The sequence below is a fragment of the Arachis hypogaea genome, chromosome 19, assembly GCF_003086295.3.
Source record: "Arachis hypogaea cultivar Tifrunner chromosome 19, arahy.Tifrunner.gnm2.J5K5, whole genome shotgun sequence".
Lineage (NCBI taxonomy): Eukaryota > Viridiplantae > Streptophyta > Magnoliopsida > Fabales > Fabaceae > Arachis > Arachis hypogaea.
In genome coordinates this window covers 147,508,485-147,531,035 of record NC_092054.1, presented here as the reverse complement: position 1 = coordinate 147,531,035, position 22,551 = coordinate 147,508,485, and the positions used below count along the sequence as shown (strand labels likewise).

Here is a 22,551-nt window from a genome sequence, read left to right as displayed (position 1 = left end):
CTTGGAGTCCTCGTTGTTGATTGAAAAAAACTTCCTTAACACTAACTCGAACATCCAATCATGATTCTGTACCAATGCTTTTGTTTTAAATAAGAAGAATGGCGAATCAAGTTAGGGTTAAAAATAGCCGTTATATACTCCTGCGTGACATGTCAGTGCCATGTCTGATACGTACTTTAAATGTTCATGATATGAAGAGATCAAATATTATTTAAAAGTTATTAATTTATTTTGATTCTTATTTATTTAGTTTCTAGATTGGGCTTTATGTTTGTGAGCTTTAGGATTTTCTTTGTTTTAACCTAATAAAAGGTTATAAATATCTCCTTAACTATTTTAGTTGTAATTGAGTGATTACAGGTGCCAAAGCACTTTTTGGTTTCGTGATGAAACCATGGTGTAGACAAGTGAGATTGAGTAAGTTCATCTCTTGTTGCACGAGAAATTGTGCAGAATGTTGAAGAGTCATTTCGATTCAATTCCCAAACCATAGTGTGAACAAATTAGGTTGAAGAGTTCCTTTCTTGTTGCATCAAGAAATTGGATAAAAAGTAGAGTTATTCTCTTTGTATCCAATTTCAATCTATCCTTTTTATTTTCTATTTCAATTTTAATGTATCTTTCTTATTCAATTTCAATTTATGTCATTTTGTTTATCTTTTTTCGTATCAATGTCACTGCCGGCGGCAAGGCTAACTGATCAGGAATAAGGCAAGGGACCAACTAGGTGCGTTATTTAATAACTGACATGTCAAATCGGACATTTATCAAATATGTTTATAAAAATCTATTTCTTTTTTCCAATTACAAAAATCCTATTTTCAATATGATTTCATGACTAAATTGATAGATTTTCATAAATATATTTAATTAGCGTCCAATTAAACATGTTAGGTGTCATGTATGCTATCAGATAATATTTTACATCATCAATCTTTAACGAAAATTGTGAATAGAGTAATTAAAAGGACAAATATAATTAATTCGTAATCTTTAAAAGACCAATTTAATTGATAAAATCTTTCGAGAACGAATTTGAAGAATGTCTTATTTTTAGAGACTAATTTTGACTATTAATCGATTTAATTTTCTTGTACAGTAGTCCCATTTCAAAATTTACCATTATAAACTACACATATTATATTTCGTTATTTGCTTCTGGACTTTTTATTTAAATAATTCTGGGTATTCGGAAAGGGACAAAGCAGCGACGAGTCTTGGGTTATTTAAATTTTAACCATGGGAGAAAGGACGCAGGTGACAAGTAAAATAAAGTGGATCGCGCTTAATGGAAATGTTTGCCATGAAATTTATTAATCTCCACAAGAAGAACAAAAACAAGTGAGCAACAAAGTTATCTCCACAAGTAGAACTAAACTGGTACCTGATTAACCAATTTGTGTAAGCATTTGCAAGTTTCACAGAACAGAAATACATATGTAATAACGAAAGAACCAACAAAAATATCTACTATACATAATGAGGATATTAGAAAAAAGTTGGTATACAATTTTTTTTTTCTTGCAAAATAACTTTTATTATATTAATTTCAAAAATTGAATACACTTATCATCTTGACTAATCCCAAATTTAATATCATTGTTCTTATTTAATTTATAAAAAAAGTGGATTAATACTCACATTAGTTAGTGTCTGTTATGGAAATTAATCATAAAAAAAGAAAAAAGAAAAAGAAAAGGAATCTGGCGTGCATGTTGCTTTCACGCCTTAACAGAAAATACTGAAAGCGATGCCATGCCATGCATTTCAAATTTTCTTTTACTTTTTCTTTTTTTTAAAAAAAAAAAAAAAAAGAAAGCAAAAGGTGCCATAACTTGAAGCAAAAGCAAACCCAATGTTACACAGAACCACAAACTTTCCACTAAATTCTACAGTTAATTAATTACACAAACAAAATCAAACTAGTAGTAAGTTCCATTCAAGGATCCACAAAATACATTAATCAACATAGAACACTACATCCCTAAACACAAACCTTGAAATTAAGGAAACACAAGATACATAGAAACTTATGTATTGTTTCTGTTTTTGTGTCTCTGTATTTTGTGTAGTGTTCTAATACCAAACACTTACATACCTAGCATGCATTGACGAGATGTTTAGATGAGGAGTGGCACGTCGGGGTGGGAGATACCGTAGCCCATTGTGGTGAATGGAAAGCCTAGGTGATTTTCAGGGCTGAAATCTTCGGCGAGGACGGTTTGCGCCGCATCCCGGAAAACATAGAACACCGAGGAGATAATCATCAAGAAGCATGTGGTGATTGGCACCATGTTTTAGTTTAAGAGCCTCAAAATGAAGATAAGAGAAGCTACCTAGCTTGCTTTGGAACCTTGATTCTAAAGTGTATGTGGAATAATAATAATAATATAACTGTATTATAATATTATAGTATGCGAGCACATACAAATTGGGAAATCAGTTTGGTTTGGTGGGGAAATGACGTTAAGTGATGAAAGGAAATGAGGACAAGAATGGAAACTTCCTTGGAGAGAGAGAGCAAAAGCAAAAGCTAATAATATATATTGAATATTGGAGAGACTTGGAAGCATGAAAAACAGAGGGTTTGGACTCTATAGTTTCTCGGAGAATTCCCATGAGAAGCTGCAAACTATAATCATGTTATGCCGCCCAAATTGGTCATCATCATAAGCTGAAGTGTGTGTGCCAAGGGACTTTATTACTTTTAATCATTTTGCTTTTGTACTCATCTCTTCATTATTGCAACCTTCTCATCATTTGTCACAAAACATGTTGCTTCTTACTCATTATCACCAACAATCACATATTTTTTCTTCACATTTCATTTATTATTAGTTATTACATACTGGATGTCATGAAAATTACATTTTATACAAATTTATATCATATAAAATATCTATATATTAATTCAAAACATAATAAAAAAAATGTGTAATTCTCTCGGTAAAATTATAGAAGATTACTTAGAATGCTAGAATGCCGAAAATTAAATCTTTTTAATTTTTTCTTAATTAATTTTATAAAGTGTGATTTCACATCATATAAAATTTTCTCATTTTTTTATTTAGTCTTACGTACATATTGTGTAGTGTGAGGTTACCCTTTATAAAATTAACTGAAATAAAAAATTGAAAAGTTATATATATTTTCAAATGCTCGAGTCTTTGAGTAAAAAAAGGTATTGATCGTATCACTAGGAATATACGAATTCTTCACATTCAATTTTCTTAACTGGAAAAGATTCTTGCAGTGTCATTCGAGTTGCAATATATTTTCTAAGAAATTGTGAAATTGGTCCGTTCCACACAAGAATGCTCCTACACTTTTATTCCCACGAATGATAAAATTAAAGGAGAAAGGGAATTCAAACAGCACATTCCTTAAAAAAAGTAAACTAAAAGGTAAAGTACTAAATTGGTCTTTATGTTTGGGCATAATTCTGTTTTAGTCTTTAAGATTTAAAGTGTCCTATTTGAATCCAAAAAAGTTTCATTTAGCATCAATTTAGTACCACAGTAAGATCAAAATTAAATAATTAACGGAATGTCCTACATAACAACAGTATAAAAACAGAATCGATAATCTGGAGAATAAGTACAAGTTCCAAAGGCACAAAATCAACTGTGCATGCATCAATACATTTATTTATTATTTTTCTTATAATATAAATAAAATATTTTCTATAGAACTAAAGAGAATGATAAATAAATATATTGATGCATCAACGATTGATTTTGTGCCTCTGGAGTTTGTACTTGTTCTCTAGATTATCGATTTTGCTCTTGTACTGTTGTTATGTAGGACATTCCGTTAATTATTTAATTTTGACCTCACTGTGGGACTAAATTGATGCTAAATGAAACTTTTTTGGATTTAAATAGAACACTTTAAACCTTAAGGATCAAAACAGAATTACGCCCAAACATAATAACCAATTTAGTGCTTTACCAAACTAAAAATGATAGTATAAATGGTGATAAAGAACCTTAGGGTCAACGTATATCTCAACCTGCTAACATTAAAAAAAAAGTTTTTGGTCGAATCTTTTTTGTTGTTGTTGTTTTTGGTCGAATCTTGATAACACTAAAACTTTAAACTTGAGTTCCTAATGGGCTTATTAACGAGCTGTTGGTCAAAAGTGAGCCCAATAAGCCCATTCTACCCACTATACATATGTGGTAAACTAACTAATGGGCTTATTTCGATTTCATGTATGCTCTTCCACCTATATATCTGGCCTAGCCCTTTTCCTTTTAATCGAAAGTTATCCAAGTTTAGGACACATGTCCAACAAAAAAAAGTTTTTTTTTTTTTGGTTAAGGTAAGGGGCCAGAAGCCCAAACAACAAAAGGAACTACACTAAATTAATCATTCTGGGCCAAGAGGTGCCAGTAATATTACTAAGTACCCAAAGATCGCTCCCTGGAGGAGGGGAATTCCATACCATGAGGCTTTGTTCTTGTGCCGCTCCAAGATTGGCGAGAAAATCTGCACAACCGTTTGCTTCGCGATAAACGTGCTCAATCCTAACTTGCCAACCCCTGTCAAGGAGCTCGCTGATCCTGTAGTAGAGGACCGACCCAAAATTCCTCTTCAAGGAAGGGTTTTTGACACTGTTTACTACTGCACTTGAGTCACAATCAAGCCAAATTCTTCTGAACCCCATCGTCCAGGCTATTTCCAGGCCGGTGTATACCCCCCAAAGCTCAGCAAGGTGTGCGGAACAGACACCCAGATTTCTGGAAAAACCCATGATCCATCTTCCTTCACTATTTCTTAGAATACCACCGCATCCCGCCCTCCTTGGATTATCTTTTACTGCCCCATCTGTGTTAATTTTAATCCAATTACTTTGTGGGGGTTGCCACTTGATACTGATAGTCATTCTCCTGTGAGTATTGGTCCCAACGAGATACTTCTCAAAGGCTTTTTGAATGGTGTTAACATAATCCTGAATAAGATTGTACGCTACCACTGGTCTCTTGAAGGATCTTTGGAATATTTCCATATTTCTCCAATTCCAAATCCTCCAACAAGCAACCATATAGATACTAATCCATTCCGCTTGAATCGAGCAACCCCAATCCTTGTTCAAACACTCATGGAACCAATCAGACGTTGGAATGGAAAAGAACTCCAACGCTAACTCGCTTCTAACCAGCTTTTTCCAGATAACCTTTGCCCCCTCGCAATCTCTCAAAACATGCATAGTGTCTTCAACTTGATTTGTGCAATAATGGCAGAGGGGGGAAGTCCCATACCATTTACTCCTTCTGTAGTTAGTGATCAATCTACCATGTATGAGGACAAAACTGAATGGGGGAAGCGAGTTGGGTGGATATATGGTTCTGTTACAGAAGATGTAGTAACTGGTTACAGAATGCACAATAGAGGGTGGAGATCAGTGTATTGTGTCACCAAGAGGGATGCTTTTCGAGGAACAGCTCCGATCAACTTGACAGATAGGCTCCACCAAGTTCTCCGCTGGGCGACCGGATCGGTGGAGATCTTCTTCTCAAAGAACAATGCAATGCTGGCAAGTCCTAGAATGAAGTTCTTGCAAAGAGTGGCATACTTCAATGTTGGAATGTACCCTTTCACCTCAATGTTTCTGATTGTGTATTGCTTCCTGCCTGCAATTTCTCTCTTCACTGGAAAGTTCATAGTGCAATCCTTAAGTGCAACATTCTTAGTCTTCTTGCTTGGCATCACAATCACACTCTGCTTGCTTGCACTCCTTGAGATCAAGTGGTCAGGGATCACTCTTCACGACTGGTGGCGAAATGAGCAGTTCTGGTTGATCGGTGGAACCAGCGCCCACCCTGCCGCCGTGCTCCAAGGCTTGTTGAAAGTCATAGCCGGAGTGGACATATCATTCACCCTCACTTCAAAATCAGCCACCCCGGAAGACGGAGACGACGAATTCGCATAACAAAAAAAAGTTTAGGAGAAGAAAATAATAAACTTGGTTTGTACGTCCAAAACATATAAATCATCTTGAATTCATCGTGTGGTGAGTTCACTTATCCATTTTAACAAGTGTCGAAAATTCAAATCTTATCTTATGCATACAACAATCTATTAACCAAAAACAAACGGTTAAATAAAGCTTTAATCAATGACGAACTAATTTTTAATTTGTCTGATTAAAAAATAATGTAAAAAAAAATTGATTTGAGATCTTCAAGGTTCATATGATGACTTACTTCATCTATGTCTCCACCATAATAAAATATATGGATATATAGTTGAATTCCAAACATAAAAATTGATTTATATTTCATATCAATTCATATTCCACATGTTTGATTTCAAATACTATAACACCTATTTTTTTTTTTTTAATTTGAAAAAATGGGACCAATGTGCAATTACCAAGATAAATTATAGCGGTGAGATTGTCATGAATCATCACAAGTCATTTTCAATTTTGAATGTCTGCCTCATAAATGCTTCCCAAGACTTTGCCTAAGGACTCATATTACCAAGGAATAATTAAGTGAAAATGAAAGTTACTTTCCTTCAAAACATAGCATGAAAATTGTGCCTTAGCTTCCACATGTGGCAAGCCTCAATTTCTATGTTGTAATCAATGTTAATTGACTTATGGAAGCATGCTTTAAAAGTTATCCATGGCTTCCTAAATCCTAAACACTTCCCTATGGTAAAAAAAAATTCTAAGAAAATGGAAATAGAGGCAAGAGTGAAATTATGTGGAATCCCATCATGACCTAGCAAGATAGGTTAAGAGAGAGAAAAGTCGACAAACATGATACTTTATTCTAAATCATATTTATACCATTTTTTGTATATTTCTTTTTATATAAAAAATATATTTTAATTTTTTTCCACTTTTTATAAACCATTTTTAATATCAAAAGTGAAAAATATAAAAAAAATACACAAAAATAGTTTATATAATATTCATCTAATTTTGGTAACCAGAATATAGTAGTTTTCAATAGGAGTGTATATGATCCAACCCAACTTAAAGATCCGGCTTAGACCCGAATATTTTAGGAGCTAATTTAGTGTGATTTCACTGTCTGACTTCACCTAACCCATGTGCACGCTAAGAAAACTAAAAAGATATATATATTTTAAATTAATTCAAATATTATGTTATATTAATTATAAGTTTATTGTTTTATTTTTAATTACAATTGTTGAATTAAAAAATAGATAAAAAAATATCAAATTAAAATTTATGAACAAATTCAAGATCAAATATAGATATCAACTTTTCAGTAATAATTTTTTTTTATAAATAAATGTATCATAAATATATTTTTATAAATAATTTTTATTTATAAATTATTATCAAAGCTTTAAAGGCAAATGTTTAGATTTGGTCCCAATATAATTATGACTCCAAAATATTTATCTAAAAAATAGTCCCAATATATATTTAAAATTGAATCTAAATTAGGATAATTTCGATTTTACCCGATCTATACGGGCATCCTTAGTTTTCAATCCCTCGTTGGGAAAACCGAAAAAGGGTTCCAAGGAAGCACTCTAACTGAATGAGCCTGATAATTTTATACTTGCTTTTAAACCCTTTTTCTTGTCAGTAGATGGAATAATGCTTGTTTTAAGCTTAAATATTAATCAATTAATAAACATGTAAGATGTGGCAAAGGTAATTGACGTGTGGTCCTATATTAACAAAAGGTAACGGATTAGTAGGCCAATTAAAATGTGGTTGATAAAAGTAGGAAGCAGTGACCAGCAAGATAAATTATTGAACTAGTACTAGATTATCATGCAAATAGTATTCTTACTAATACTTTTTAGAAAGTGCATGTACTCCCTACATTAATACAATACAATATAGTAGGATATCTTATACATAGTCTGAAACCACATGGAGTAGGTTCATAACATATTTGTAATTTGATTCTCTAACAATGCTGATTATCATGAAAATTGATAAATGAGAAGGGAGGAGAATTTGTGCAAATAAAATAAAGGTTTTCCATAAATATATAATGAGAACAAAGATGACAGAAGAGAATAACAAAAGAAGACAGATGGCATGACACACACTAAAGGGAATACACAGAGGAAAGTGCAAAAGGCCTCCCTCCCCCACTGTCATGAAAGGGACTTTTTTAAATCTACACTTATCCACAAATCTTCTTCATACACCACCAAATTTAGAGAGGTAACTAATTCAAAGAGAGAGGGTTAAAATAAAATAAAATATAAATAGAAAAATACAATAGCACAATCAAGCACTTGCATTTCATTAATCAAACTTAGACATTGGGGTTGCTCCTGAATGATCCAAGAGCCTTCGCTGCCCCTGCCCTCAAGATGAATTGGTGGTAGAAGGCTGCAATGGCTGCTCCAATGAATGGTCCAACCCAGAAGATCCACTGACCAAAACATAACATCAGACAAACTTAGTTTTACACAGTCGTCCAATCACTCAGTCGCAACCGAATATTATAAATGTTGATTATACTCACATGGTCATCCCATGGCTGGGATTTGTTGTAGATAACAGCAGCACCAAGACTCCTAGCAGGGTTGATGCCGGTGCCGGTGACCGGGATGGTAGCCAAGTGAACCATGAACACAGCAAATCCAATGGGAAGTGGTGCCAAAACCTTTAAGAGAATTGCACGATATACACAATCATAATAAGCAATTTGATGTGATTGACGTTCCAAACACATGAATCCAAATCCAAATTATTCAGAAAAACAAAGAATATATAAATTTAAGTAGGGGACAACATGGGCCATGCCTAACATGTGAAGCCCATAATTTTTTTTCATCTTTATTTATTGGAGAATCTTGTAAAGTGTTTGAAGGTGAATACAAATACAACAACACAAGATGGTATTTGCCAGCTTTCGGAAAATGACGTGAGAATCATGAACAATTATGAATCAATTTTAGTCTTAGGCCTTAAGACATTAGTACTAGTTATTTATTTACCTTACCATTTGTTAACAAAGATATGGTTTGCTTTCAAGGAACAAGATAGAATAGTCACAAATTCATAATAGTAATAATAAAGTATTTTTTTTTCCTTTTTTCTAAGGTTGGGATGAAATTATTAATTGTGTGACGTTATTTCATAATGTTTGGGACATGAAATTCAACCACCACAAAATTCATTGTCAAAAAGAAGGTAAATGGGGGACCCCTCACCCCATGGTTCCACACTTAAACACATCAAGCGCATGCTACTGTTGCACATTTCATTAGCACCATCATTTCATTTGCGAAATTATGGTGAAGGAAAAGATAAAAGCTTTGTTCATGCCTTGTATCTCATGAATACATCAATTCAAAGCAATATCCCACTAACAAATGAATTATGGCACTTTTTTTATATAGCAAAAAACTAAAAGAAAAGCAGGGACAAAAAGTAATCATGGAACTGAACACTAACGAGTTTTTTCATGAGAATGAAACTTGAACTAATTTTATGAGAGTCGGTTGGACAAGTCATGATAATATTATTAAAAGTAATTATATTAGCCGTACAACTAATTAAGTAATAAATAAGTGAATATAAAGTGGGTGCCCCAAGTCCTAACAAGTAACAACATAGATATATGATGCAGTTAATAATTGTGAAACAGGGTAAATAATTGAATGGGTAGTTAATATTTGAAATAATTGACACAATTCAACAGGAGTATGCATGTGAATTTAGCTAACAAACAAAACAAGATGATTTTGATACATCCAAAGATGTATTAAATGTTATAGTTTGTTTTTTACCGTTGACATAAAAATAATATGACAAGAAAAGGAGTAAAATGGGCAGAAGAAAACATACAGGGACATGAGAGTCTCTGGCATTTCTCTTGGGATCGGTGGCGGAGAACACGGTGTAGACCAAAACAAAGGTACCAATGATCTCAGCACCCAAACCGGTGCCCTTGCTGTAACCGTCGGCGAGGGAGTTGGCGCCGCCGCCGTACCTGACGTAGAGGGATGTCTGGAAGGCCTTGACCAAGCCAACACCGCAGATAGCACCCAAGCACTGAGCCACCATATACAATATTGCTCTTATCAACGACACCTTGCGCGCCAAGAACAACCCGAACGTCACTGCCGGGTTGATGTGTCCTCCTGCATGTCCACTTATTTTAATTAATTCAAACCAACCCACAATACCTTTGCAGAATGCACACTACTCTTCTCAGAAACATTAATGCTCTCTTCCGTATCTCTTGTCTTTTTCCACCTTTTTTTTTTCTTTTATAACATGTATACATTTGGCTTCTACTACTTGTTTAAGAAGAAGAGTGAGCTAATTACTAGTCTAAGTAAGTTATTTTTTTGTTATATATTTGAATGAATATAAAGAGTAGTAAAAAGAGAAGAGATCCGAGGAGGAGACCTGAGATGCCGGCGGTGCAGTAAACAAGGATGAAAATCATGCCGCCAAAGGCCCAAGCAATGCCAAGAATGCCAACGCCGCCGCACATATCACCGCCGGCTTTGGGGTCGCTCTGGCTCTTGTAGCCAATGACGGTGAGGACGGTGATGTAGAGGAAGAGGAGGGTGGCAATGAACTCAGCAATGAGAGCTCTATAGAAAGACCACTTGGTGAGCTCCTCGGCGTCGATGAGGGGTGCGGGTGGCGGGTCATGGTAGTCCTTGCCGGAGAAAGAGCCTCTCTCGGTAACTTCAAGGTCCTTCGTCATTTCTTGGGTTTCTCAAAATTGAGATAAGAAAGAAAGAGATGAGATGGGTAAGTGTGTGTGAGAGAGTGCGCAGAGGACAGGGGTATATATGCTGCTCATTACTCACCACATCACCATCTCTTTCTATTTTTTTATTTTTTTTGTCAATTCTCTTTCTTTTCTTTTTGTTGTTTATTAGATTAAACACATGTATTATAAAAACAGCAATCTATCCCATTTGGCTTGCTACACTTATTGCATCACTAATTTATTTAAGAGTCCTGTTAAAGATTTAATGAAATATTTGCACAATATATATAATAAATTATATGAGTTAAAAAATAATATAATTTATACTATTTAGAAGTATTGAACTATATGAGTTAAAAAATGATCATCATTTATACTATTTAGAATAACTATCCAAGTACTAAAGATAATAAACATTTTATTTCAAAAGTAGTTCTGATACATGTTATGATACCGCTCATCCCAAAATCTTCAGCTAATGAAAAAAGATAACACTAATAATTATATTTCTAATACTTTCCTAAATTTTTATTATACACATTGTACAAATATTTTATTGGCTTCTTATACTTTTTTTATTTAAATAAATATTAAAAATTTTAATATTATTTTATATATACTATTTATTTAATCAATAATAAATTATATTTATATTTATTAAAAATAATTAAATATGTCATATTATTTGACCATATTTTATTCTAAACATACTATTTTATTAATTATAATATAAATAATATTTTATAAAAATGTTAGTTTTAGAAGATCGAGGTAGAGAGTAGAGACAGTGACTTGACTCAATATTTTAGTAACTATTTTTTTTGGTATTATTCATAGTTTATTTACTTTACCGACGTGGATAATTTTATTGCGGGTAGTTTAACATGGTTATGTCTATTTATTATACTTAAATTATAATATAATATGAAATTAGTGTTTAATTATGTTAATACTTAATAGTATGAAAAAAATAATATTATCCCTTGATGAAGTTACCTAATGGTACAAAAAATCAACATATACATTTCTCATTGCATGAAATAAATTAAAAGTTATTATTTTTATAAATAATTTTTTTTGCAGTAATACTATATCACTCAATTATTTTGATAATTAAATTGATTCAATAACTTATTAACACAATAAAAATTACTCACATATGTGCGCATAAATATACACCTTTTTTTCCTAAAAAAAAATTAAATTTATTAATTACAAAATAATATGTTCATTCATTTTCTTGCCCATACGAAGTCAGCAAATTTTCCTGATCATGTAAGTTTCTTAATTATTCTTTAAAATTGAATTCTGTATTTGCATAATTAAAGATTTAAAATTGCAACCACAATATATTAGTTTTAGCATTTATTATTATTATTATTATTATTATTATTATTATTATTATTATTTAAAAAATCACATTTACATAACTGTGAATAAAATAAAATAATAAGTATATCACATTATTACTTACAAAAAATAAAAGATTGTGTGTCCTGTGTGTTAATTTTCAATTTGATTAATGCAATTTGAAGGTGAACAAGATAGCACTAATTATTTGCCCTAATTTTCTTAGGGTTTGGTGTGGTTTTTGCTTTCACCGACCGTCCACCACCTCACCACTTCACCACTCTTCTACTCCCTTCTTTTTCATTTGTCAATTTTTATTACAAGTTTTTGTCATTTTATTGTGTCTTCGGAATCTAATCTTAGAAGAGTAGGTTGGCTCCTTAATTTGCCTTGCACTCACGGGTAATGTAACTTTTCAAGCTTCCGCAACTTGTTCATTATTCTACAATTTAATTCTTTTGATTTCACACTTCTTTCATATATTTACATATTTTTAATTTACTTTCGGTGTTTTAATTTGTACCGGACTGTTGACACTCATGTGAAACAAGTAGTTCTTATGTGAAGAAAAATAATCAAAATTCATAGAAAAATGTATGTACATTGAACTCAAACGAATCTTATATTCTATTTTAATTAGTGCTTCTAATTTAGTTACTTGTCTTAATATAAGTTACTTTTTTTTCTATTTGTAAAAAGTATCTTTGAGATTAGTTCAACAATGAACGTTCAGGTTACTAAAATAGAGTGAGATTATTAGGACCACATACCTTTCTACTTGAACTAACTGAAAAAGGGTTGAAAAAACAAGCAAAGACTGATTCTAGGTATTCTACACAAAAATTACTGTACATTATTATAAGCATCCAAATATAGAGATACCAAAAGCAATTCTTTTAAGATTAATATATTCTCATCATGTTATTCTATTTTTCTTTAAAAAGAATGTAATTAATTGTCTATATGGAACTGGAACTATGGGAAATTGTAGTGCCAATAGACTTTGGAATTCATCAAGTTTTCTCATTTTTGCATTATTCAATGGTTTTCTTTCTCCATGCGAAGAACTCTTACCAGTTACCACCAACGGAAATCAAACCCCCATTCAAAGTAACGGCTTGAAGTAACGAAAAAAGAAAACGTAATTCAAAATCTCATTTCACGTTAAAGGGAAATGAAAAACTTAAAACATAAGAAAGTTTTTTACTTAATTAGTTGTCGTTAGAACAATTTCTATCCATTAGAACATTAGTACTTGTTGAAATCAAATTTCAAATACTCATTAAATGAGTACTCCAACTTTGAAGACTTGTTTGGTGAATTAAATGTGGATGACTTGGGAGAACTAGCTAGCTACTTCTTCTTGCTTCATTCGTGGAGGCATTCTTTGAGTGCAACACATCACCTTGTTGAATTGCGATGGATCAACCAATGAAACATTTAAGTTTAGCTTTGAATTAAAACAAGCAAAACAAAATTAAAATGACCTACTTACCATTGCTTAATTAACTCGTAGTAATTCATCCATTTCAAGAAATTAAACAAAACAATGATTTTTAGTTTTTACAATTCCATAGTGATGGCATCAATTCTACTACTATTTGGTTTAAATTTGTCGTGAGCATAGAAACAGAACATGTGGATTGTTCGTGAATGAAATTATATAGGTTGGCCCCTGTTATTGTCTTTTAGATTTTTAGAAGGCAGGCAAATATTTTTTATTATGAGACCCCAATGAACACGATTGTATTAATAGGGGAGGGGCTACATTTCAGATGTGCTTCACAAACAATCCATATTCCCCATAATTACACACCCTATTGGTCTTAGTCAAGTTATACATTACAATGTGCCTCCAATCATATCATATCAAATATTTTGTAGGATCATTTGATAGTGGAATAAATGCTTTTTTTCGATTTCTCATTGTTTTTCCAAGGATAAAGTGTTCTTTTATAATTCGAAAATTTATAATTAGTTTTTAATAATTTAAATAATTAGTTTAAGTGATTTTTATATATAGTAATCTGTTAATATGTTAGGAATCATTTAGATTAACAACAAAAATTATTTAGATTAATTATTTAAATAATTAATGACTAATTAAAAATCTTTAAATTATATAAAAATATTTTATTTTTTAGACAAATATTCCAAAAGAACAAAAAAAATATTTACTCTTGTTATTGTTATTTGACTTGAGAATTAATAAAAAAATTATTATATAAATAAAAATAAAAATTCAAATATAATTAATTTTACGTAAAATTAATAATTAAAAATTATTAAATAATTTAATTAAATTTTTATTTTTAATTATTAATTTTAAATAAAATTAACTGCAGCTAAATTTCTAACATAAATAAATAATTATATGAGAGTGGAATAGGGTCATGGGCTCATGGGATAGGTCAAAAGAGTTGATGATTCTAGTTCAAATTGGAGAGAAGAAAAGAGAGCTTGTGTTGCACGGGTTTAAGCCGTTGCACTAGAGGCACAGCTAAGCCTTAATGACACATGAACACGTGTCGAGTTTGTAGTGGGCGTAACAGATAGATGCAATCCTCTTTTTAGGAAGCTGTGCCTGGAGAGAGTAGATGATGGACACGTGGTGGGGTCTGGGACACGCCACGTGTTTTTGGATCGTTACTCTGGCGGTAAAAAGGCAAAGGAGAGCAACACGCATATCGGCGGAACCAAACAACAAAAGTTGTGGTCCGAAACCAGTTGACGGTTCCCGCCGTGAACGTTGGGCGCGTGGGCCCCACCTCCTGTCACTCCCAAAGAGTAACGGTTTCTTTTTGCTTTGTGTAATACAACGGATACTTTTGTAAACAGTGACATCATTATACCCCAAATTTCCACAAACTTCACTCTCTTTAGTTTTTATTTTACCCATACCACATTCTTTTGCGCAATGTTTTATGGATTAATTTTAGGTTGACATCCAAATTTTGTTTATGAACCAAATTCAACTAACTTAAATAATAAAATTTAAAATAATATTAGTTATAATTAATTTTTGTTATATTAGATCAATTTAATTAAATTTGATTAATAAAAAATTTAGATTTTTTTAAAATGTGTTTTAAAAGTATATTTTTTAAATATTATACAAAATATTTTGTTCAAAATTATTTTTATTATTATACTTTTAAAATAATATATTAAAGATAACTAAATTCTATATTTTATGATCTTGCTAAAGCTATTTTAGATGAAAATATTTTTAAATTTTAGATTTTTATTTATTTTTCAATATTAATAAATTTTTTGACATTAGTAATCTTGTTAACAAATATATGTTTATTACGACTTCTATATCTATACTAATATATATTTGCGCCATTGAAAATTACTGTTTTGAAAGGATTCTCTTTTAAGTTGGATGATAATTAATAACTGACCTACCAAGCTAGCTTAGGCTACATGATAATATGAACTCAATTGTATATTATTAGAAGATTGTGTTCTGCATTTGTACCTTAGAACCTTTCCTTTATAGATCTTTCCAAAACTAAGCTATGCATTCCAGTTTGTTATTTGTGGATCGGAGTTGATTTATATATTTTAAGGGTTCTCCTATTTTCAAAATAATTAATTACTTTATAAAGAAAAAAATTGATTGGAGGTTGAGACATGACAATAATGCAAATCATTAGTGGCAAAAGCTAGCTGGGACAAAGGGTATATGACCAAATCCTATTTAATCATTGGTCTTAAATGATTATCATCGTGCCAGTAGTATCCTGATCAATAATTTTAATTTCTTTGGCTCTGCAACACTCTTATCATAAACATAAGCTATAGTGCATTATTCCTTCCTTATTATTATTTAATTTTGTTATTCTTTTCGGCTGTGAAATTAATATCAAAATTATAAATATATAATCTTAATTAGTTTATATATTCGGGGGGATTATCAGATAAGATAAACTATAATAAACAATGTGGATTTAATAAATGATGAGGTATACTTTTTGTCTCACATGTTATGAAAGAAAAAAAAAATGTACATAGAATAATACAAGAGTATTGCTTAGTCTTAGTTGTTGCGTTGCTGCTGGAAAACTGCCGCAGTCACACCTCACATGTGAACAACATAATATATATTGATTCGTTTCAAAGCTCTTTCTTTTTCTTTTTCTTTTTTTTTTCCAAATTAAGTTTGGAGAATTAAATACATGCATCACCCCTCATTCATGATCTGATTAAACGAATCAAGCTCATGATTCGAATCTTCATGAAGGGTTTACGTACATATTTCTTGTGGCGAGCAAAAATGTATTAGCCGGAATAATAGGCTTAGTTTTTATTTGTTACAAAAAAAAAATTAGATAAAAAAGGGGGAAAAAAAGTTGAAATGAAATCTCTTTTTATCCTTTTTTTTAGATAGACGGAGTAAATAGTAAATTTCAACCGTAAAAAATTTGACTGCTGATAAAACTAATCACAAAAAGATTAAATTGATATTGTACACATAAAATATTAATATCATTTAATAAAAATATTCAATCAATAAATTTAAAATTGCCTCCATTAAAAATTTTATAGAATTTTTAAAAATACTATTTTCATGATTTTCTCCATCTCCACTATTCTTCAACCACTTTTTTAGAACAAGAAACAAAATCCACCCCGTCACTCTCACCTGTATAGATCCCTCACTCATTTGAATCAACTCAAGCATACATTCACAAAGCAACTCGTCACTTCACCAAACCGTCAATGTATCATATTCACATCCCCATCCCCAACTTTAACATAAAACCAGTACAAAATGCTAATTTAGAATGAAAAAAAACACAAAGTAGTCAGGCGTTGGTGACGAGGAGTAAATCTGGCAGGGACAACGCTGATGGCAATGATTTGGGGGCATTGGAGGTGGCTGAGCTAACTGAGAGTGGCGTGGGGTTATGATTGTGGAAGAAGGGTTTTTGAAGGTCCAGGAACAATAAAACCATTGCAGATGCATTCGAATTGTATGCCTTTTCTTAAACCACAGTCTCACGCGTTGCGTGTGATGGTGGTGGAGTCGTATCCGCAGTTGCCAGTTGTTCACGTTCATCACGATCTGCCACTAGGGCTAGAGATTGGCGTTGGAGGTGCTGGTGGTCCGCCGGAGATGATGCAGTACCCTTTTCAGGCCTGACGACGGTAGAGGTAAGGAGAATGCAGGCGGCTAGAGGGGAGAGAGTGAAAATCCTGAAGAAACCAAGCGGCACAGGCGAGGGTGCATACATTAGGGTTCAAACGTCAAGTCACCATGTGGAGTTGAAACTATCGAGTTACCGTCCCAATGACTTGCCCATGAGGAATCATCAGGTCTTTGCCTTGAGCTACAACAAAACTAATGCTAACACTGCCACATTGGAGATTTCAATTTGGGACTCAAGATTAGAGAATTTTTTTGGTGGTATTTGCTTTGATCTCTTTGATGTGCCAGTTTGTGAGGTCGTCGTTGTGATTGAGTGAGTGAGGCTAAGCCATTGAGAGTGATAGTTGAGAGATTAAGCAGTCGAGAGTGGTGAGTGAGGAAGAATGAAGGAGGTGAAGTGAGGGGCTAAGGGTTGTATGATGGAATCAGTTAGGTTAAAGGATTGGGATGGAGAAAGTGATGAAAATAGTATTTTGGGAATTTTATCAAATTTTTAATGGAGTCAATTTTAAATTTAACGATTGAATATTTTTGTCAAACGATATTAATCTTTTATGGGTACAACATTAATTTAATTTTTTTCGTAGTTAATTTTGTCAGCAGTCAAATCTTTTATGGTCAGAAATGACTATTTACTCTTCTTGAATGCGTTTTGTTCATACCCTGACTCAAAACACAAAGCCAAGCCCAATAAGCATAAAAAGGTCCAACCCAAAAGGGATGACCTTTACCAGTTGCCCGACCTCTTAAAGAGGTCGAACACGATACAAGGAGTCCAGCCATACTTGTCCAAACAAGTAAGTGCTTCCTCGAATCTCTCCTACTATCTCTGTCTCCACTTAAAGATAGATCCCAATAAACTCCCAAAGATAAAGAAAACGGATATCTGTTAATTAAAGGTGGAACTACTCCAAAAAAGGTGGTTATTTATTCTACTATAAATACAATGACACCCCTCAAGTATATTCACGTTCTATTCTACTAAAACCCTACTTAAAGCCCTTGCTAACTTAAGCATCAGAGTCTCTTGCATGTACCACCCTCCACTTCATCACGGGGAACTCAGATGGAGGCACATCGGCACAAAAACAAGTCGGACGCTTGATAATGGCGGCCGACCATTATGAAGACAGTCACACGACATCTGAGTCAGAACCAAAACCCTACCGTGATGACTTGGTACTCGCAATACCCCCACCATTGGAAAGAACCTACATTACCCACAGAGAAGGAACATAAAAAAACCCTCAGCCGCGGCGGATCCAATCAGAGATCCACCCACCCGAAGATGAAGAACCTCCCCATCCAACAGAAATACTAAGCTTAGTTCACGGGCATCGTGGAAGATTAGAGCAACTCAAACTAGAAGTTGAACGATAATGGGAGGCTGAACAGGAACTGCGAAGGGAGGTACAACGACAAAAAGAGTTGGAAGAAAAGTACTTATGATTAGAAGCTGACTTCAGAAAATGGAGCAATCGAGCAAATTGGGAAGAAAGTCCTCTAGGAGGCGAAGATCCGTATGTTGAAGAGATTATGTGAGTCAGGGTCCCAAGGAATTTTAAAACCCCCGACATGGATCTCTATAACAGAATAACTGATCCGAGGCACCATCTTAACAATTTCAAAAGCCAGATGTACTTGGCCGACGCCTCTGACGCTACTCATTGCAAAGCCCTCCCGACAACTCTGACCAAATCCGTGATGAAATGGCTTGATAATTTACCCCCCAGGTCGGTAACTGGTTTTGATGACCTGGCAAGGAAGTTTCTTACTAGATTCTCAATTCAGAAGAATAAGGTAAAGCATGCCCCGAGCTTACTAGAAGTTAAACAAGAAGTCAGAGCGAAGCTCCGAGATTACATGGAAAGATTCAACAAAGCATGCTTGGAGATTCAAAACCTACCTACTGAAACAGTGATAATGGGATTAGTTAATTGCCTTAAGAAGGACCGTTCTCTAAATCCATATCCAAGCGAAACCCGACTTCCTTGTACGAAGTACAAGAATGGGCAGAAAAAATACGTCAACATGGAGGTGAATTCTCAACTTAGTGAGCCTCTTTCGAGATTCGGCCTGCCCTACCGACCTCGGAAAAAGGAGAAAGAAGCTAAGAAAAAAGAGGAGTATAACTCAGAAAAGCCTCGAAGGTATCATAATTACACCTCACTCCGAGTTTCTCTTGTAGACGTTTACAGGGAGATATGTCACACCGAGAAACTTCCACCTCCTCGACCAATCAAACACAAAAAAACTAGAAGTCGGGTGGAATACTCTGAGTACCATAAGCTTTACGGGCATTCTACCAATGACTGTTATTATTTAAAAAATGTCATTGAAAAGTTGGCCAGAGAAGGCTAATTGGATAGATACCTAGTGGAAAAGTCGGATGATCAAAGGAAGAGGAAAAGAGATGACGAAGGAGAACGGTAAGAACGTCCACCTCAAACTCCTGAAAGACATATACATATGATTAATGGGAGATTTGATGGAGGAGAAATTTTGAAATCATCATGAAAAAGGCATCTCAAAGAGGTATACCACATTGGGGAAGGTAACAACACTCTCAACGTACCAACCATCTCATTTAGGGGTGTTCGCAGTGCGGTTTGGTTCGGTTTTAAGGAAAAAAGTCATCCGATCCAAACGCTTAATTTATGTGCGGGGCGGTTTGGATTGGATGAACTTTTTTTGGAAATCTGATCCGATCCGATTACAAGCGGTTTTGATCAGTTTGGATCTGTGATTTTTTAAATAAAAAATAATAACTTAATTTATAGAGTTAATAATCCGTCTAACAATCCAACATAATTACAAAACATAAATCCCATAAAACATTATAAAGCAATATGTCCAAATATCCAACAATCCAACCTATTCAACAAGTCTTGAATAATAATTCTTCAACATAAAACAACTAAACAAGTCTCAATAACACAAAATTAAATAATATAACAAAGTCTTAATAAAAACATAACATAAAACACTCCAAGCTGAGAGGTGAAGCACCGATCACTAATCAGATTCATCACCAGAGTCTTCTTCATCTATTAGTTGATGAATTGGCTCAAGTTCTACAATAAAATATAATAAAATAAATATTAGTAACTTAAACATATTATCAAGTAGTAAAGTTAATCAATATATGTAGATAGAATAAAACATAATAATAAAGAACATTATCTTTCTCAAGTTTTTCAAATTCTTCAAAAGACTCCTCAAGGTCAATTGGCAATGAATTGGCTCGAAACTAATTTTGTGCACAAATCAAAGCTTCATAGTTTTTGGGGTAAGAGAGCTTCTATATTGATTAAGTACTCTACCTCCAGTGCTAAAGGCAGATTCAGAAGCAACCGTTGACACCAGCATAGCTAGAATATCCCTCGCAATTTAACTTAGAACAGGATATTTGTAATTGTTAAAGCTCACTTTCCACCAAGTTAAAATATCAAAACTACTTGGATCAACTGGTTTCTCCAAGGACTCCATGAGATATAAATCTACTTCATTTGTGTTGACACTCTCACTAGCTTGTACATCATTTTCAAATGCTGCTGCAAAGCAAACATCATCAAAGGCACTATCATCCATATCCGCATCTTAGCTGTGTTGTGCAGATTGGTGTGTTTGATCACCATTAAGAGCAACCCTATAGCTGTTAAACAAGCCATTGAATACTTCCTTCACCTTACCACATAAGAAATCAGCATCCTCCTTCTCAAACAACCTTTGAAAACTTCACTCAACAAACTTAATCTTATATCTAGGGTCAAATACCACAACAACAAAAATTATCATATTCATATTCCTCAAGTTACCCCAATATTTATCATACTTAGCCTTCATTTTTGTAGCCAAACCCTTAGGTAATATGTCATTACTATCAGCCCAAGTCTTCAAAGAACTAAGAATTGAACAAAAGTGATGAAAATATGAAAAAGATGTCACAAATGTAGAACCCGAGACTTCTTTTGTTACATCAGAAAAAATCTTCAAAAATCTCACAGAGCATCTTGCATTATCCCAATCTTCATTCTTTGGAATACTCCCTTGCATCATTACAAACTCAGCATCCCTCTCACTTAATCTCTTAAAGCCCTTTTGGAATTTTAAAGCACTATCAAGCATTATGTAAGTGGAATCCCACCTAGTGGGACATCTAATTGCACACAAGAGCAGTCTTGGATCCTAGCCTCTTTAATACAACTTTTAAACCTATCCATACGACTAGGAGAAGCACATACATATCTAACAATATTCCTAATATCACTAATTGAAGAATGCATATCTTTCAAACCATCATTCACCACCAAGTTCAAGATATGAGCACAACACCTAACATGCAAATGTTCACCTTTTAAAGGATGTGAATTCCAATCCTCCATTCTACCTTTCAAGTAACAAATGGCAACATTATTTGAACTAGTATTATCAACTGTGATGCTAAAGACTCTACTTATTCTCAAATTTAAAAGACATTTTTCTATCTTCTTACTAATTGTTTCACCTTTATGATTTTTGATGAGACAAAAGTTAAGAATTCTCTTTTTCAACTTCCAATCTTGATCAATAAAATGTACAGTGAGGCAAAGATAATTTAGATTTTGTACAGAAGTCCAACAATCAATGGTCAAACACACACTTTGATTTGAGTTTATAAAGACACTCTTCAACTTATGTTTTTCATTCATGAACAAGTTCCAACAATCCCTAGCAACTAATATCCTACCCGGAATATGGAGTTTTGGTTGCAAAACACTCATGAAATAACGAAACCCCTCTCCTTCGACAAATCTAAAAGGCAACTCACCTACGATTATCATTCTAGCAAAAGTTTGTCTACATAAACCAGGATCAAATGATACAGCAGTCAAACAATTACCCATCCTATTTTCTTCTTCTTTTTTAAGTTGCTGCATAACAAGTATTTTTTGTGTGGGATTAAGTGAATCTTTTGGAAATTTTTTACACTGACTCAACAAGTGACTTTTAAGATTGCTAGTACCATTTTTATGTGAATCAGCCGCATAAGATGCTCCACACTACTTACATATAGCCCTAGGTTTGGGACCACTTTCATCTTTTTTGAAATGCTCCCAAGTCCAAGATCTAGGTCTAACAGGTTTTTTAGTGTTACTTATACCTGGTTCCTCAGACTGGCCAGGATTATGTGACTCATCAGCAACATTTACTTTGCCTCTCCTCCTCTTAGATCTAGTTCTTTCATTGTTCTGATCACTGCGTGGTGGCGACAGCGGCAGCAGCGATGGTGGCTGCGTCTGCGTCTGTGTTTGTGGCTGCAACTGCGGCTGTAGCGGCGGCATTGACTTTGACTGTCCCGAAGATTTGACTAAT

At 33.4% G+C, this 22,551-nt stretch overlaps 3 protein-coding genes across 3 annotated transcripts; 2 read left to right on the top strand and 1 right to left on the bottom strand.

The window, feature by feature from the left end:
* The first annotated feature begins 4,310 nt into the window (after nucleotides 1-4,310).
* Nucleotides 4,311-6,073, top strand: LOC112779542 (cellulose synthase-like protein D5). The gene has a single exon (XM_025823842.3). The coding sequence runs from the start codon at nucleotides 5,207-5,209 to the stop codon at nucleotides 5,933-5,935; it is 729 nt and encodes a 242-aa protein (XP_025679627.1). The 5' UTR covers nucleotides 4,311-5,206; the 3' UTR covers nucleotides 5,936-6,073.
* A 1,883-nt stretch (nucleotides 6,074-7,956) lies between these two features.
* On the bottom strand, nucleotides 7,957-10,903 carry LOC112780088 (aquaporin PIP2-2). The gene is made up of 4 exons (XM_025824428.2): nucleotides 10,373-10,903; nucleotides 9,806-10,101; nucleotides 8,478-8,618; nucleotides 7,957-8,384 (listed from the first exon to the last, which is right to left on the bottom strand). The coding sequence occupies exons 1-4, from the start codon at nucleotides 10,677-10,679 to the stop codon at nucleotides 8,265-8,267; spliced, it is 864 nt and encodes a 287-aa protein (XP_025680213.1). The 5' UTR covers nucleotides 10,680-10,903; the 3' UTR covers nucleotides 7,957-8,264.
* Nucleotides 10,904-18,771: 7,868 nt separating this feature from the next.
* LOC112779011 (uncharacterized) lies at nucleotides 18,772-19,557 on the top strand. The gene has a single exon (XM_025823275.1). The coding sequence runs from the start codon at nucleotides 18,772-18,774 to the stop codon at nucleotides 19,555-19,557; it is 786 nt and encodes a 261-aa protein (XP_025679060.1).
* The last annotated feature ends 2,994 nt before the right edge of the window (nucleotides 19,558-22,551 follow it).